At 42.3% G+C, this 15,134-nt stretch overlaps 1 protein-coding gene across 4 annotated transcripts in view; it reads left to right on the top strand.

Annotated features, from left to right (window-relative positions):
- Positions 1 to 2,613: 2,613 nt before the first annotated feature.
- Positions 2,614 to 15,134, top strand: part of Slc35d2 (solute carrier family 35 member D2) — a 51,185-nt gene continuing 38,664 nt past the window's right edge. For 3 of the 4 annotated variants that reach the window (XM_048331124.1, XM_048331131.1, XM_048331116.1), the window contains exons 1-2: positions 2,614 to 2,809; positions 13,372 to 13,405. In XM_048331124.1, the coding sequence (XP_048187081.1) occupies positions 2,664 to 2,809; positions 13,372 to 13,405 (180 nt within the window). In that variant the 5' untranslated portion in view covers positions 2,614 to 2,663. Of the gene's footprint in view, positions 2,810 to 3,144; positions 3,655 to 13,371; positions 13,406 to 15,134 lie in introns of those variants that run through there. The other variant, XM_048331137.1, reaches the window with a different exon arrangement.

The raw sequence follows: 15,134 nt of genomic DNA, 5'->3' as shown, positions 1-15,134 counted from the left end.
GGGATTGCTGTTCCTTTAAAATTATAGCCTTTTAAATTATACTTCCTTATCTGGTTCATCATTATAGTGTTAGAGATGCACTGGTGTAGGTAGATAGTAAATTATTGCCAGCTCTATCCCAGACCTTAATTTAGGGTAATAAGGAACTGTAATTTCATTTTACTTATATTTAGCATGTCTTTTTTTTTTTTTTTTTTTTTGGCCAGTCCTGGGCCTTGGACTCAGGGCCTGGAGCACTGTCCCTGGCTTCTTCCCGCTCAAGGCCAGCACTCTGCCACCTGAGCCACAGCGCCCCCTCTGGCCGTTTTCCAGAGCTTCATGTGTAGGAGGCAAGCACTCTTGCCACTAGGCCATATTCCCAGCCCCAGCATATCTTGAATCTGGTGTCACTTCACCAAGAATCCATTGAGAGAGCCTGTTTACTTTGCTAAGAGTCTAATGATTAATTGGTTTTCTTTTTCCATCTGTTATCTTTGCAATGGCAGAGGATGCAACGGCATCCTAACCTTCATTGTGCAAAAAATTCCCATTTATCTCTTTAGTGTGAGTTGTGATTCAAATGGTAAAAAAAAAAAAAAAAAAAAATGGCTGAGCATCCAAGGCTCACAGTGTAATCCTGTTTGCTCAGGAGGCAGAGAATTGAGGAAAACTGTTCGAAGTCAATCTTGGGGAAGAAAGTCTATGAGACTCAACTCCAGTAAACTGCAAAAAAAAACAAAAAAACCCCAACAAACAAAAACACCCCCACCCCCAAAGTAGAGCTGCTATTGAAATAGTAGAGCATTAGCTTTGAGCATAAAAAGCTCAGGGACAGTGCTCGCCCTGAGTTCAAGCCCCAGGACCCCCCCCCCACACACACACTATAAAAAGCAAGCCACCACTAAATGTGTGTGTGTGTGTGTGTGTGTGTGTGTGTGTGTGTGTGTGTTGCTGGGAACAGTGCTTAGGACCTCATACATGGGTGTAAGGTAATAAAAATGGCTTTAAAAATACTGTTTTGCAGTTTATTTGAGGAGTGACCAGAAACAGTAATAGATCTTACGGAGGAAATTAGCCAAAAATGAGAGTCTTGGCTGAACTTGTAGTATGAACTCACTTTCTATTTTGAATGGATTTATCTCTCTCTCTCCCCCTCTTCCTTCCCCCTTCTCCCTCTGCTCTTCCCTCTCCCACCCTTTCCTCTCTCTCACCAGAAGTTTGAACTCAGGGCCTAATATTCTCTATCAGCTTGCCTGATCCTAGCTGATGCTTTACCACTTGAGCCATACTGCCAGCCCAAGGACCTTTGTTTTCTTTGCCAGTCCTGGAGCTTGGACACAGGGCCTGAGCACTGTCCCTGGCTTATTTTTGCTCAAGGCTAGCACTGCCACTTGAGCCACAGCGCCGCTTCTGGCCATTTTCTGTATATGTGGTGCTGGGGAATTGAACCCAGGGCCTCATGTATACGAGGCAAGCACTCTTGCCACTAGGCCATATCCTCAGCCCTGTTTTCTGTTACGTAATTTGAACTCTTGGCCTTTCTAGTGCTAGCTGTTTTCAAAAGTTCTGTTTTAGGTTGGACAAATGTTTCTTTCCATCTCTTTGTTGTTTGAGAAACATTTGTCTGGTGTCTATGTAATTAGGCTTCAACTTCATTCAACTGCAAAGTGTAGCATTTCTAAACAGCTTAGTTCTGATTTTAAAAATTGTTTAAGATGAAAACATGGGACATTGACTTGAAAATGAATGAAAAGCTAGAGCACATGGCTTTTGCTGACTGAATGCAGTTTGTTGCTATCCTGCTATCTTGGTAGGAAGAAGAGGCCCTGAAATGAGGACAGAACTACCACAAAGCACCCAGAGGCAAGAAAAGCCCTGAGACACACCCCTACCTGTTCCACTCCTACAGATTTATCAGTTATGACACCCAAAATATTTGCCCACTAATATTCATGAAATCCTTTTTCATAATAGCTCTAAAATTGACAACACCAAATCTCCCAATCAATTGGTGAGTGAGGAAACAAACTGATACTACTCTGAACCTTTAAACAAGGCTAAGTCACACAAAACCATCCATGGGGTGGGGAGAGAGCCTTCCTAGTATGCATCCATTTGTCTGAAATTCTAGAGAAGCTTCACATTTACACGAAAATCTAGAAATGGTGAATGTAGCCCAAGGAATAGAGAACAATGAGTTGAGAGAATTAATTTCACAGAGGGAAGTTTGGAAAGATTATGGAAAAAAAAAACATTCTGCTTTGGTCAGTGGTTTATTCGAGTGTATGCATTTGTCAGAACATCTCAAGTGTGAACTAGTAATTAACTGAATTAACTACACTGTAATTAAAAAGAAAGAAAAACAAAAACAAAACCTAAAACTTCACGAAGTTTTACTTCCCTGAAGAACTGTCTGGAACTCTCCACCCCTCACTTCCAGAGAGTTAGGGGAGCAGCTGAGACATGGGGGTACTTGGGAAGCTCAAGTCCAGAAACACTTTGGGGCGCTGGCAAGGGGCGGGCCAGGATCAGGGGTTCGCGCTGTGGCTCTTCCTGTTCCTGCCGCGCCTTCTTCCAGGGCCGCCCAGGAGGCGGGGACCGAGCTGTACCCGGCACCGCGGGCCAGGCCAGTGCTGGGCCGGCCCGGGCGGCCGGCAGCTGGAGTTGCCCGGTCCGAGGAAGACATGACGGCCGATGGCCAGGCCGAGGGAGCCGAGCTCGACGCGGCGCGGCTGCCCTCCCGGGCGGTCAAACTGCTGTCAGCGTTCTTCTATGGGATCTGCTCCTTCCTCATTGTGCTGGTCAACAAGGCGCTGCTGACCACCTATGGGTGAGGCGGGGTCTGCCGGGGGTGGTGGTGGCGGTGAGGCCCCTTAGGAGGCACCTGGGTGCGCGATCGCAGGGCGGCACCCGCCCTCAAAGTGCCCAGGCTGCGTGGGGTCAGAGGACCAGTGGGGCCTGGAAGCCGGAGTTCCCCCTCCCCCACCCCCCCACCGCGGGGACCTGCGGGGAGGGGGAGGGGGTCACATTCTCACTGAACTCCTCAGGCTCCAGGCACACCTGCGAATTGCTGTCCAGCTCTGCTTGGAGCACTACGCCATACATGCTTTTAGACATGCACCCAGAGTGAAGAAAAGTGATTTAAACGTGCATTTTAAAAGCAAACCATTCTCTAAACAATGCTAGAAGTCTCACAGATTGGTTTGGACAGGTTGACCATTCATTCTTAAATAACCAGCATGTTCATGGAAAATCAGTGTGAAGATGAACACTGGAACACATTTGCAAGGACTAGGAAATCCTGTTGAATTCTACCAGTGCAATGGCAGGCTTGAAAGAAGACGGGATTTAAAGCCAGCCCACTGGTTTAGAAATCTGTGATTTAGGACTAGTCCCATAGTCAGCATTTTCCTCAGCTGAGAAAACTGTATGATCACAGGCCTGCTAATGAATGAGCAATTAGGGCTTTCTATGTACTGTCATGAGCCCAAAGACAGCTGGGAGTGGAAAAACTGAGACTCACGTGAGCTCAATGTATGTGCAACAGATATTATTGTGCACCTACTGTGTGCTGAGCTCATAGTGGCCACCAAGGAACCAGCTGTAGACAGCACAGAACTCCTGCTGTTGGCGACTGGAAAACAAGCAAGCAGTGGAGACAAAATAAGCAAACAAGTTCAAGAACACACAAGGCAGTTTCAGGTACAATTTGATAATCAAGGGATTAGTGCTAGAAAATTCCAGACAAGGAAGGAGCATGTGCTGAAGTGGACATGAGCTTGGCCTTCTGGAAGAGCAGAGGAAAAGCCAGAGGTAGAAGTGGGTGGGTGGCAGGAATCCCATCATTGTTCAGTAATTCTCACCCTGCACCCCAATGTGGCAGATTCTGTACCAGGCACTGGGGTAATGAGTGGACAGAGTGGAACAACAACAAAAGCCCACCCTCCTCCTAATGGAACAACAACAACAATAATAATAATAATAATAAATGTAGGGTTCTGGAGAAAAATACAAGGCAGGAAAGAGAGTTGTAGTTTTAGATAGTGTGGCCAGTGAAGCTTCACTGAGGTAACACTTGTTTTTCATTCATTGGTTTATTATAAAGGACATTACCAAGGGTACTAATGAATGAAGACACAGATAGGGCATGGTATGAGAGACAGGGCTAAGAGCTTTCCTCCAGAAATCTCTCCCTGGCCAGCTATTCAGAAGTGGTCTGAACCCTGTGGAGTTTTTACAGAGACCTCAGTACTTAATGCGATTAAGTCATTGACCATTAATGACCTGGATGTCATATTTAATCAAGGTTTGAGAGTGGTGAGGGAGGGAGCCACTCTGAGAGAGGGAAAAGAATACCTTGTAAGATTGGAAAAGTGAAGAGTCTGGGTAGGAATGGTAAGTAGGTGAGGTCTTAGAAAGGATTCTGAGTGAGGTAGGTGCCATGGGGTGGAGGTGTCAAGCTGAGGAGCAAGAGGATCTAAATCACTCTGGTTCCTGCAATGAGCATATGTTAGAAGAAGCAGGATGACCTTGGTGAATAGCTTTAATGTTAATCTCAGTGTAATTGGGAAGTCCCTTGATAGGTTTTACCTTGGGAGTGACATGACATATTTTTTTTGGTTAGTTGAACTTGAACTCAGGGCCTGGGTGCTGTCCCTGAGCCTCTTTGTGCTCAAGGTTAGTGCTCTACCACTTGAGCCATAGCAACACTTCTAGTTTTCTGGTGGTTAATTGGAGTCACAGGGACCTTTCGGCCCAGGCTGGCTCTGAACCACAATTCTCAGCCTCCTGAGCAGCTAGGATTACAGGCATGAGCCGCATAATTTTTTTTTATTAGAAAGGTTTTTGAGATTGGGTGCTGGTGGCCCATACCTGTAATCCTAGGTACTCAGGAGGCTTGGATTTGAGGATTGAGATTTGAAGCCAGACTGGGAAGCCAAGGCCTTGAGACTCTTAAGCTCAAATTAGCTTTTTTAAAAAGGCTGGAAGTGGAGTTGTGGCTCAAGTAGTAGAGTGCTGGCCTTGAGTGAAAAGCTCAGGGATAGGATAGCACCTAGGCCTTAAGTTCAAGCCCCAAGTAAAAGAAACAAAAAACAAAAACACCACTATTATGTGAGTGGTGGATGGATAACTGTTAGTAGCCAGTGTCTCTGAGGTGTCCTAGGTAAAAATGAGGAGAGGATAGGAAACCTAGGGGAAAAGAATGACTTGAAGGTCTGTACCAGTGATTGTTGCCGACTCCCTGGTGTTCACAGGAAACAAGTACTGTATGGAAGAAATGGAAGGCTACACTTTCCTGAACTGTTTAGCACAAACAGTACAAGCTTACAAAAGAAAAAGCTTCAGCATCTACAATTAAAAACAAGAAAAGGAGCCAGGTGCTGATGGCTTATATCTGTGATCCTAGCTACTGAGGAGATCTGAACCTGCCTGGGCAGCAAAGTCCAAGGGACTCTTATCTCAAGTGGTAGAGTGCTAGCCTCCAGTGACAGCACTTAGGCCCTGAGTTTAAGCTCCAGTATTGGGAATGAGGGAGAGGGGTGAGAGAGAGCTTGGGAGGAGTCAGTACTTTTGCAATAGGAAGGCTGAAGGTAGGAGATGGTGATAACTGGCCACTATACTTGGTACCTTTAAATACATGTTCTCCTTGTTGGGTAGGGACCAGTAGACAGGGGTAAGTGCATTTAAGATGAAGAATATCTGAACAGGAAGCATTGGGATAAATCTTTTCATCTTTAAAATTTCATTTCCAATGCTGGATCGGTAGCTCTGTGGTAGAGTGCTTGCCAAGGAGGTGGGAGCTTTGGGTAAAAAACCTTTTTAATCAAAAAAAAATTGGAAAAGAGAGTTCCATGGTTGAAGAAGGAAATGGAGGCTTTTGCTTTTGTTTTTGTTTTACTTATTTATTTAGGCTCAGGAAAGCACCAATCCTTATAATCCTTATAAATAAACATTTCTTCACATTTCTGTAATGTTATATGTTATATGTTGGAGAGCTCTGCTTGAATACTGTTCATTGTCCCAGTTTTGTGGGGAGGAAAGCTTATGTGATTTAATTACAACAATAAACTATTAGAAATCATTAGCTGTTTGAGGACAAAATGTTGTGTTGGAGGACAGAAGGAGGGACTTTTTGATAGTTTCTTAATTCATAGGGTCCTGGGAATGTAGCTCAGGGGATTTTTTTTTCCTCTTATATTTTGATTGGGTGGTCTTAGTTACTCGTTGGCTTTAGTTCATTGTCATGCTAGATTTACCTGGCTGGGAAGAAGGATGTGAAATATGAGGCCCAGATGGGGCTAGAGAAGAGACAATGGGGCCTTGAGAAGAGACAACATTATCCTAGTGTTTTGTGGCCAGTCATTTCTACTAGTGGTACTTTGGAATCAGACTCAAGAGGATGGCAGCTGGGTGGTAGAGGAGCTCTATGTTTAGCCTTCTGAGGAACCTCTATACCTCTTTGCAGAGTGGTTAAACAAGTTTACACTCCCACCAACAATGCAGTAGGGTTCCCTTTTGGCAATATCCCCACCAGCATCTGTTATTATTAGTTTTCCTGATAATAGACATTCTTACTGGGTTGAGGTGGAATCTCAGTGTAGTTTTGATTTGCATTTTTTTATGGCCAGTGATGTAGAGCACTTCTTTATGTGTATCTTGGCCATTCTCATTTCCTCTTCAGAAAAGTCTCTTTTTAGGTCTGGGATGAAGGGAGGAAAAATGAGGGAGGAGGTATCAAGTTGCATAAGAAATGTACTCACTGCCTTACATATGAAAGTGTAACCTCTCTGTATTTCACTTTGACAATAAAGAAAAAAAAGAGGATGGCAAAGGTCATCTGCCTTGGAGATTTTTATTTTTGTCCTTTTCTTTCCTCCATTTTAATACTGTTTTCTCTGACGTGCAAGAAAACAGTTAACAATTCCTAGTAATGCTTAATAAAATGGTTGAACTTAGTTGCATTTAGATCAACAAATATTTGCTCAGTATTTCCTGTGTATTTACTTTCATGATTCATCACAAGGCTTTTGGGCACTTTAGGATACAAACAAGCCTGGTAGTCTGAATCACTGGGGGAGGTTTCTGTAGAAGCTACTCAATGGGTGTATACAGTGTTGGGAATTGAAAGTCTACATTTATAAACAAAAACAGGCCATGTAATCCCAGGACCTAGGAGGAGGAAGAACCAGGAGGATCTGAATTCAAGACCAGCTACATTATATAATGAGATCCTGTCTCAAAAATGAAACAAAGTAAAACAAAAAACCCAGCTCATAATTTTCTCCTACTTCCATGAAAGCTTGGCTCTTTCACAAAGATTCTCTTTTTTCTAGCCCTCTCAAAAGACACTGGTAATCCCAGCTACTCAGGAGGCTGAAATCTGAGGATCACCTTTTGAAGCCAGCCCAGGCAGGAGAGTCTGACTATTATCTCTAATAAAGCACCCAAATGCTGGAAGTGGAGCTGTGGATCATGTGGTAGACCACTAACTTTAAGCAAAAAGTTCATGGACAAGTGCCAAGGCCCTGAGTTCAAGCCCTAGGACTGGCACATGCGGGTGGGCATGCACACAGACACACATGCGCGCACACAGACACACACACACACATACACACACACACACACACGCTTTCTTACCCAATAGGCCTGGGCCAAAGATGGGGCCATGTCCTTTTAGTTCCCCCACAGTTTCTGTTCTGTTGAAACTGGATTTTCCAGCCCTTTTCTATCTCCCCTGCTATGGGTCCTGAGTGCCAGGTAATTTTATGAAATCTTCACCTGCCTTTCTATCCTGACTTGAGTCAGTCTTCATCTGACTTCCAGTCGGTTAACCTTAGAGTCTAGATCTAGTCTGGTTTCATCTCCAAAAAAGTGTCCTGCACTCACTTTCCATGGCTACTTCCAGGACCTTTGTCCTTACCCATCACCACTGCTTGCTGTCCCCTCTGCCTCTGCTGTTGGAGTATAACCCCTATCTTATTTCTTCCCATTCCTGCCCCTTGTGGCAGTGCTTACCTGAGCCCTCTGAGAGCATTCTTGGTGGGACACAGCTACTCATTTACTCTCTTACCTTGGCTTGTCTTTATCATTTACTTGTTTCCTTGAACACTGGGTCAGCTCTGAGCATTGAGAATGGAACACCAACCACATCTGGGATGGCCAGTTTGAATGGATAGTCTCTGATCTCAGCAGCCTTCTTAGTGCCTGCTGGCTGCTTTCCTTGATCAGAAATGGATTTATCCTTTTATTCCACATTTATTCATCCTGAAACCTCCCATGTCCCCTCCCTATACCCTTCTCTTCTGATACTTCCTTGAGAACATACCACCAAATGATGCCCTCTTCATCTCCTTCTTGCCACAATGGAAGACTGACTGCTTTCTCCCTGTGGAAGAAAGGTCAGGCTCTGTGCCCACTTTTCTGGCTTCTTCCATTCCTCGCTCTTCTATTAGCTTGAAAACATTCTGTGTTTCTCAAGCAAATAAATACCCTGTCTCCACCCCACATATACCCCATTTCTCTGATTCAGATGGTCCACACACTGTCTCTACTTCCTCTCATCTACTCCAAAAAGAATTCAGTGTAAAAATTGGCAAGAGTTGAGTGGTGACTAGTACCTGTAGTTCCAGCTACTTAGAAGGCCGAGCCAAGAAGATCTCTTGAGCTTAGGAGTGTAAGACCATATCAAAGAAAGGATCATTTTCATATAGAAATATACAAAGAAGTATAATCTCACTACCTAAATAAATGCCTTTTTTGGTGCCAGTGGTCCTGGGGTTTGTACTTAAACCCTTAACTTTGCTAGGTTGGTTCTCTACAACTTGAGCTACATTTGTAGCCCTGTTTATTCTGGAGATTTTATCTAGCAAACTCTTCAGCCTATGGTATCTTCAAACATCAATCCTTCATATTTCAGACTCTCTAGTAGTGAGGATGCTAGTGTTTGACTCATACCCATCCATCCTTCCTCCCTCCCTCCCTCCCCCCTCTCCCCCTCTCTTTCTTCCTTTCCTGGAGCAGTGGATGTATTTCATTATTTTTAGTTTGTTTTAATCAGAAAAGTCTTGCATCCTCTTTCCGTTATATTGACTTTTTATTCCCCACTCCCATTACTGGAGTTTGAACTAAGCAGGTACTCTAGTGCTGAAATATGCACCCAGCCCTGATACTGACTCTTTGAAAGACCTGATCTAGTTGTTTTATAAAGGCTCTCACATTCATGGACATATCATTTATGTTTTTAAGTCTCAAGTAACTTATTCTCCTTGACTCTGTGACTGAGTGTTAAGTTGAATAGCTGGATTTCTTTCACCTTAAACACCTTTGGCCAGACTACTTTGCAGCTGGCCTTGTGACTTTCATGTCAGACCCTATCAAGGACTGTCCCACCATACAGAAATGCAGCCCAGGATCTGCATCCAAGCTGAGACATTAGATACAGCTAGTTGTGAGTTGCACTTCTGTACGGAATTTGAGTTTTACTACATTCAGTGGAAAAAGAGCAAATGAAGTGTAACTTAAGGAACAATCCATTTTCAAGTATAGGCATCCCTCTGGAGCTGTACAGGATTTCTTCCAGGTCTTTGCCAGAATATCTTAATTCTCAGGGACTCAGCTTCCTTATACAAAATGTGCAGTAGTTACTTGTAACCTATGCACATCTTCCCATAGTGCTAGTTTAAAGCATCTCTAACTTACTTAGAGCACCTAACTGCATGTAAATAGCTGTTATACTGTGTTATTTAGGGAGCAATGACAAGAAAATGTCTGTATATGTTCTGTATAGGTGCATTTCTTTTCCCTAAAAATAACTAGCTCCACAGTTGGTTGAATCTGTGGATAGGAAACAGCAGATTTGAAGGGCCCATTGTATACTTTTCTTCACTAAAAGAGTTACTATTTCTTAAGACATTCCTTTAAGACATGATAGTCATAAAGAGTTATAGTCGTCATCATCATCATCATCATCATCATCATCATCATCATCATCATTATTTTAGCAGAGGATGGAGCCCAAGCCTTGTACATGGGTAGGCAAGAGCTTGACCACTGAGTTAAACTCAGCCCTATCATGAATTTTAAACCCATGTTTCAGTTTCAGATATGTATAACTTCACTACTCTGAAACATAAAGATAGGTACATCCTCTTTCCTGTGTTTGCCCACCCTTGATGTGTTGTTTGACAATGTATCACATTATTTTCTATTCTCACCGTGTGTGTGTTTGTGTGTGTGTGTGTGTGTGTGTGTGTGTGTGTGTGACACTATTGGGGCTTGAATGCAGGGCCTCCCACATTTCCTTAGCGCTCTTAGCTTTTTCCATTCAAGGGTGAGCTCTACCACTTGAGCCATATCTTCACCTCCAGTTTTTTGCTGTTAAATTGGAAATACGAGTTTCACAGACTTTCCTGCCAGGGCTGGAAATTTGAACCCAGACCCTTAGATTTCAGCCTCTGGAGTAGCTAGGATTACAGATGTGGACCACCAGCACAAGGCTCTTTGAGTCTGTTGTATATTTAAATGGATAAAATAACCATCAGAAGCCCTTTTACCACAGTGTCCCCAGTCCTGAGTTCTTGCATTTTTTCCCCCTCATCACAGATCATGCCTGGGATTCCATTATCAGGGTGTGTGTGTGTGTGTGTGTGTGTGTGTGTGTAGAATTCATGATAGTTCTATTAGTCTCCTTGAGCATTCTTCAACAGATTTTTTTGTTATACTGTGTGCTTTTGAGTTCTGAAGATTCAGGTTTATTTTTTTCTTCTCTCTCTTCATGTCCTTGAACCATCTTCTTTTTTCTCTGTGTTGAGTTCTTTAGTCCAGGCTAAGCCATCAGGCTGACTTGGTGCTGTTGGTCTTTCTTGTCTGTGTTTGACTTTCAGAATTTGTCTTTTCCCTCTAAATTCACTAAGCTTGCCTGGATGTTGGCAGTTGAATGTCAACAATGGCCATGTAGTTCCTTGGGTTTTTGAAAGGTATTTATTTGTGTGGTGATTTTCTTGTTTTGCCCTCTCTGGTTTTCCTGAAATCTGTTTGTTCTCTCTTCATCTCAGTTGGCTTTTTTCTGTCTGATTTTGTGCTCTTGTTTTATTGATGTGCCCTTATTCTTACTAAAGTGTTCTGTAGCCTGAAGTAATTAGGAGTGTTCCTTCTATTGGATATATTAGTCTTACTTCTGTAAGCTCTTTGTTGTTGGTGTTACACTGTTGGATTGTCATCTTGTAATTTTTACTCAGTGTTGCAGGCTGAACTCTGAGAGGGTAGGTGGTATACTTTGGAGCTACTAGGGGATAAGAGTGGAAAGATTGAGAGGATGAGCTATGATATAGTCACAACAAAGGCCTCAGTTCAGGGACTGACTCTGTAATGGGGATGGCTTTGCAGAATTGTCCTGGACTGGGGTGAAGGAGTCCTGGCCTTTATGCCCCATATAAATTGGTAGTTGGATGCATGCTGCTTTAGGACGCTGAAATGCTATTGTCAGGCAATCTTCACTGGGGAGGAGTGCTTTGGTCAGAAAAGGGATCCACTAAAGTTTATTTTCTTCTCAGGTTATTCCTTCAACATTTTCTAGGAAAATAGACCTTCCTTTCTTCCTTCCTTCCCCTCCATCTCTCTCTTTCTTTTTTTTTTCATTCTTTTTTTTTTTTTTTGCCAGTCCTGGTGCTTGGACTCAGGCCTGTGCACTGTCCCTGAGCACTGTCCCTGGCTTCTTTTTGCTTAAGGCTAGCACTCTGCCACTTGAGCCACAGTGCCTCTTCTGGCCTTTTCTATATATATGGTGCTGAGGAATCAAACCCAGGGCTTCATGTATACGAGGCAAGCACTCTTGACACTAGGCCATATTCCCAGCCCTCCATCTCTTTCTAAATCTCTCTCCCTCTCTCTTTATTTATCCCTCTCTGCCTCTGTCCCTCCCTTCTTCATTACCTCCCTCCCTTCCTTCTCTCATTCCTTTGCTCCTTCCTTCCTCTCTGTCACCTTTTCCCTCTGTTTCTATTTTTCTTTCATACTTTGCTGTTTGGGTGATTTTTTTTTTTTTAGCTTTTTGTAGTAGCCTGAGAGAATGTTCTGTATGAGAGCCAGAGATGAATGAGTAAGTGGGCAAGCCAAGCCAGTTGAGGTAAGCTGTGGTCTTGCTGAGTAAGATGTGAGGTACAGATCAGGGTCTTTGTGTGCATTAGGACTTTCACTTACCCACCACAGGGTCACCATTATCCTAAATGAGGTGTTCACATGTGAGTGCACATATGTCTCGCTCTATGTCTGTTTTCTTCTCTTGTCCTATTGAATTGTCATTGTGCAAGTATTATACATTCTCATTTATTATAGCAAATGAATCCTGATATCCAGGAGAATAATTCTCTCTTTTTTTTTTTAATGTGCCAGTCCTGAGGCTTGAACTCAGGGCTTAGGTGCTACCTCAGAGCTGTTTCCCCCACCCCCCCAAGGCTAATGCTCAATAGAGAATTGAAGGTTAAGCCACAACTTTACTTCTGGCTTTCTGGTAGTATATTAGATATAAGAGTCTTATCGGGGCTGGGAATATGGCCTAGTGGTAAAGTGGTCGTCTTGTATACATGAAGCCCTGGGTTCGATTCCTCAGCACCACATGTATAGAAAAAGCCAGAAGTGGCGCTGTGACTCAAGTCACTGAGTGCTAGCCTTGAGCAAAAAGAAGCCAGGGACAGTGCTCAGGCCCTGAGTCCAAGGTCCAGGACTGGCAAAAAAAAAAAAAAAAAAAGAGTCTTATCAACTTGTCTGCCTGGGTTGGCCTTGAACTCAGATCTTAGTCTCCTGAGTAGTTAGAATTACAGATGTGAGCCACTGGAACCTGTCTCTACTTTGTTCTTTTTATAAGATTGCTATGAATGGGTTTTTACTTTTTGCCTTTCCATTCAATTTTAAGATCAACTGTTTTTTTTAATTAAAATATCCATTGGTATGTTTACTGAGATTTCACTGATTGATTTTATAGGTCAATTTGAGGATAATAAACATTACTAGATTAATAAGTTTCTAACCTGTTAGCCTTTCTTAGGTCTTCTTTATTTATTAATATCAATTTATAGTTTTACATACATTTGCATTTTATAGTTTAGCATTTTCTATATTCAGTATCCTTTCTAAAATTATTTTTATTAATTTTAATAATATATCATCTGGTTATTTTTCCTACATACATAATCATGCCTGCTTTGCCCACAAAGGGCAAAAGAAAAATTTCAAATTTAGCAATGGTCAATTAAAAATACAAAAAAGAAATGCACAAGTGAGTAAGTTTGCCATTAAGTTTCCATTGTCTCCCATCATAATATTTTATATATTTTCTTCAGATTTTTGGATGTTGCTAAACTGATTTGTTATTCTGTATTCTTTTGTTTTATGTAGCTTCCCATCACCCATTGTTCTTGGAATCGGACAGGTAAGTAGGAAAAGAAATCTCTTAATTAATCATTGGTATATGTCATGATCCTTTAAATGTTGTTTTGTTTGCTACTAGTACTAGAGCTTGAATTTAGGATTTTACGCTCTTGCTTAGCTTTTGTGTTCAAGGCGAGTGCTTTACCACCTGGGCTGCACTTCACTTCTAGCTTTTTTGCGGGTTAGTTAGAGATAAGAGTCTCTTAGATTTGTCTAGTTGGGCTAGCTTCAAACTTTAATCCTTACATCTCAGCCTCCTGAGTGGCTAGGGTTATATACAAGAGCCACTAGTACCTCATACTTTAAGTGTTTTTGTTGAAGACTCTGGTCGATAAATTTATTCAACTGGTAGGAGGAGATGATCAGATATACACAAAACAGTGACATGTACTATATCATTCTGCAGTCTATAAACAGTTGTATTTGTGGAAAGAACAGCTACTTACTTTAAGTTCTTTGATTGGATTTAATTGAATTACTCTACAGCAAAACTCTACAGCAAAGTCCTGAAGGACAACAGGTGATGAAAGAATGGGCTCAGGCCAGGGAGGGCTGGGGAGGAGCCTAGGCCTACCTCAAGTGTTCACTTCATACCTAGCTAGGTTGAGCCACTGCATGGATAGTAGAGAGCTGAGGAGATGAGAATGGACCCACCATGTCCATACTTGAGTTTTTCAAGAGAAAATGAGATTTGAATTTTTATATAAAACTTTCAAATCTGTACATGTTGGCAATGGATTCAGTTTTCCTTCCTGCCTTCCTTCCTTTCCCTTCCTCTCTCTCTCCCTCCTTCTATCTGCCTGCCTGTCCCTTTGTCTGTCTGTCTCTCTGTCTGTCTGTGTCTGTGTCTCTGTCTGTCTGTGTCTGTCACCGATGTGCTGTCCCTGAGCTTTTTATTTTTGCTTATGCCTAGTGCTCTGTTACTTGAGTTACAGCTCCACTTTCAGCTTTTTGTTAAGTGTCTCACAGACTCTTTCCTCAACTGGCTTTGAACTTTGATCCTCAGATCTCAGCCTCCCAAGTAGCTAGGATCACAGGCATGAGCCTGCTAGTGCTCACAGATTCAGAGTTTTACAAAACTGTGTGGACCAAGCAAAACATTATAGTTTGCTCTCTGAAGTTTGTGATTTTTCTTTTGCTTTTAAATAGAAGAATTAGTTTCAAACTAAGCCCATTAGACTGTTGCTGAGTTTCTCATTAATATGAATATGGTTTGTTTATTCTTTTGCTTTGTGCTGCCCACAAGACTAACAGTAATGAGAACCACATAGCCTTTGGATTTGATCTGGCTTTAATTTATGAAAGGAAAGCTTAAAATTATGGAAATTGTTTCCTGAAATTCTTTTTATGTTGGAGCTAAGGATAGACCCTAGGGCCTTGGCATCTCCTAAGTATCAAGTGTACCACTGAACTGTACCCTCCAACACTTGGTCACTACATTTTAAATTGTGAATCCAGAAAAGCCTGTAAATATTATTCTGGTCCAATGTTTTGTTAAGAAGTAACTTTCACATTATTTTAGGGAAGAAAAAGTTATAACAAAAGAATGTTTTCTTATACAAGACACATTGTCTTTATGTTTTAATGTAAAAATGTGTACAATAAAAATCATTTTTATAAAAAGATGAGTATTCAGGTGCCAATGGCTTATACTTGTAATCCTAGCTACTGAGGAGGCTGAGATCTAGAGGATAGTGGTTCAAGCCCAGCAAGAGAAAAAAGTCTGCAAG

The sequence above is a fragment of the Perognathus longimembris genome, chromosome 1 (assembly GCF_023159225.1).
Source record: "Perognathus longimembris pacificus isolate PPM17 chromosome 1, ASM2315922v1, whole genome shotgun sequence".
Classification (NCBI taxonomy): Eukaryota; Metazoa; Chordata; class Mammalia; order Rodentia; family Heteromyidae; genus Perognathus; species Perognathus longimembris.
Note: the sequence above shows the minus strand (reverse complement) of the source record. Positions and strands in the feature narration are given on the sequence as shown.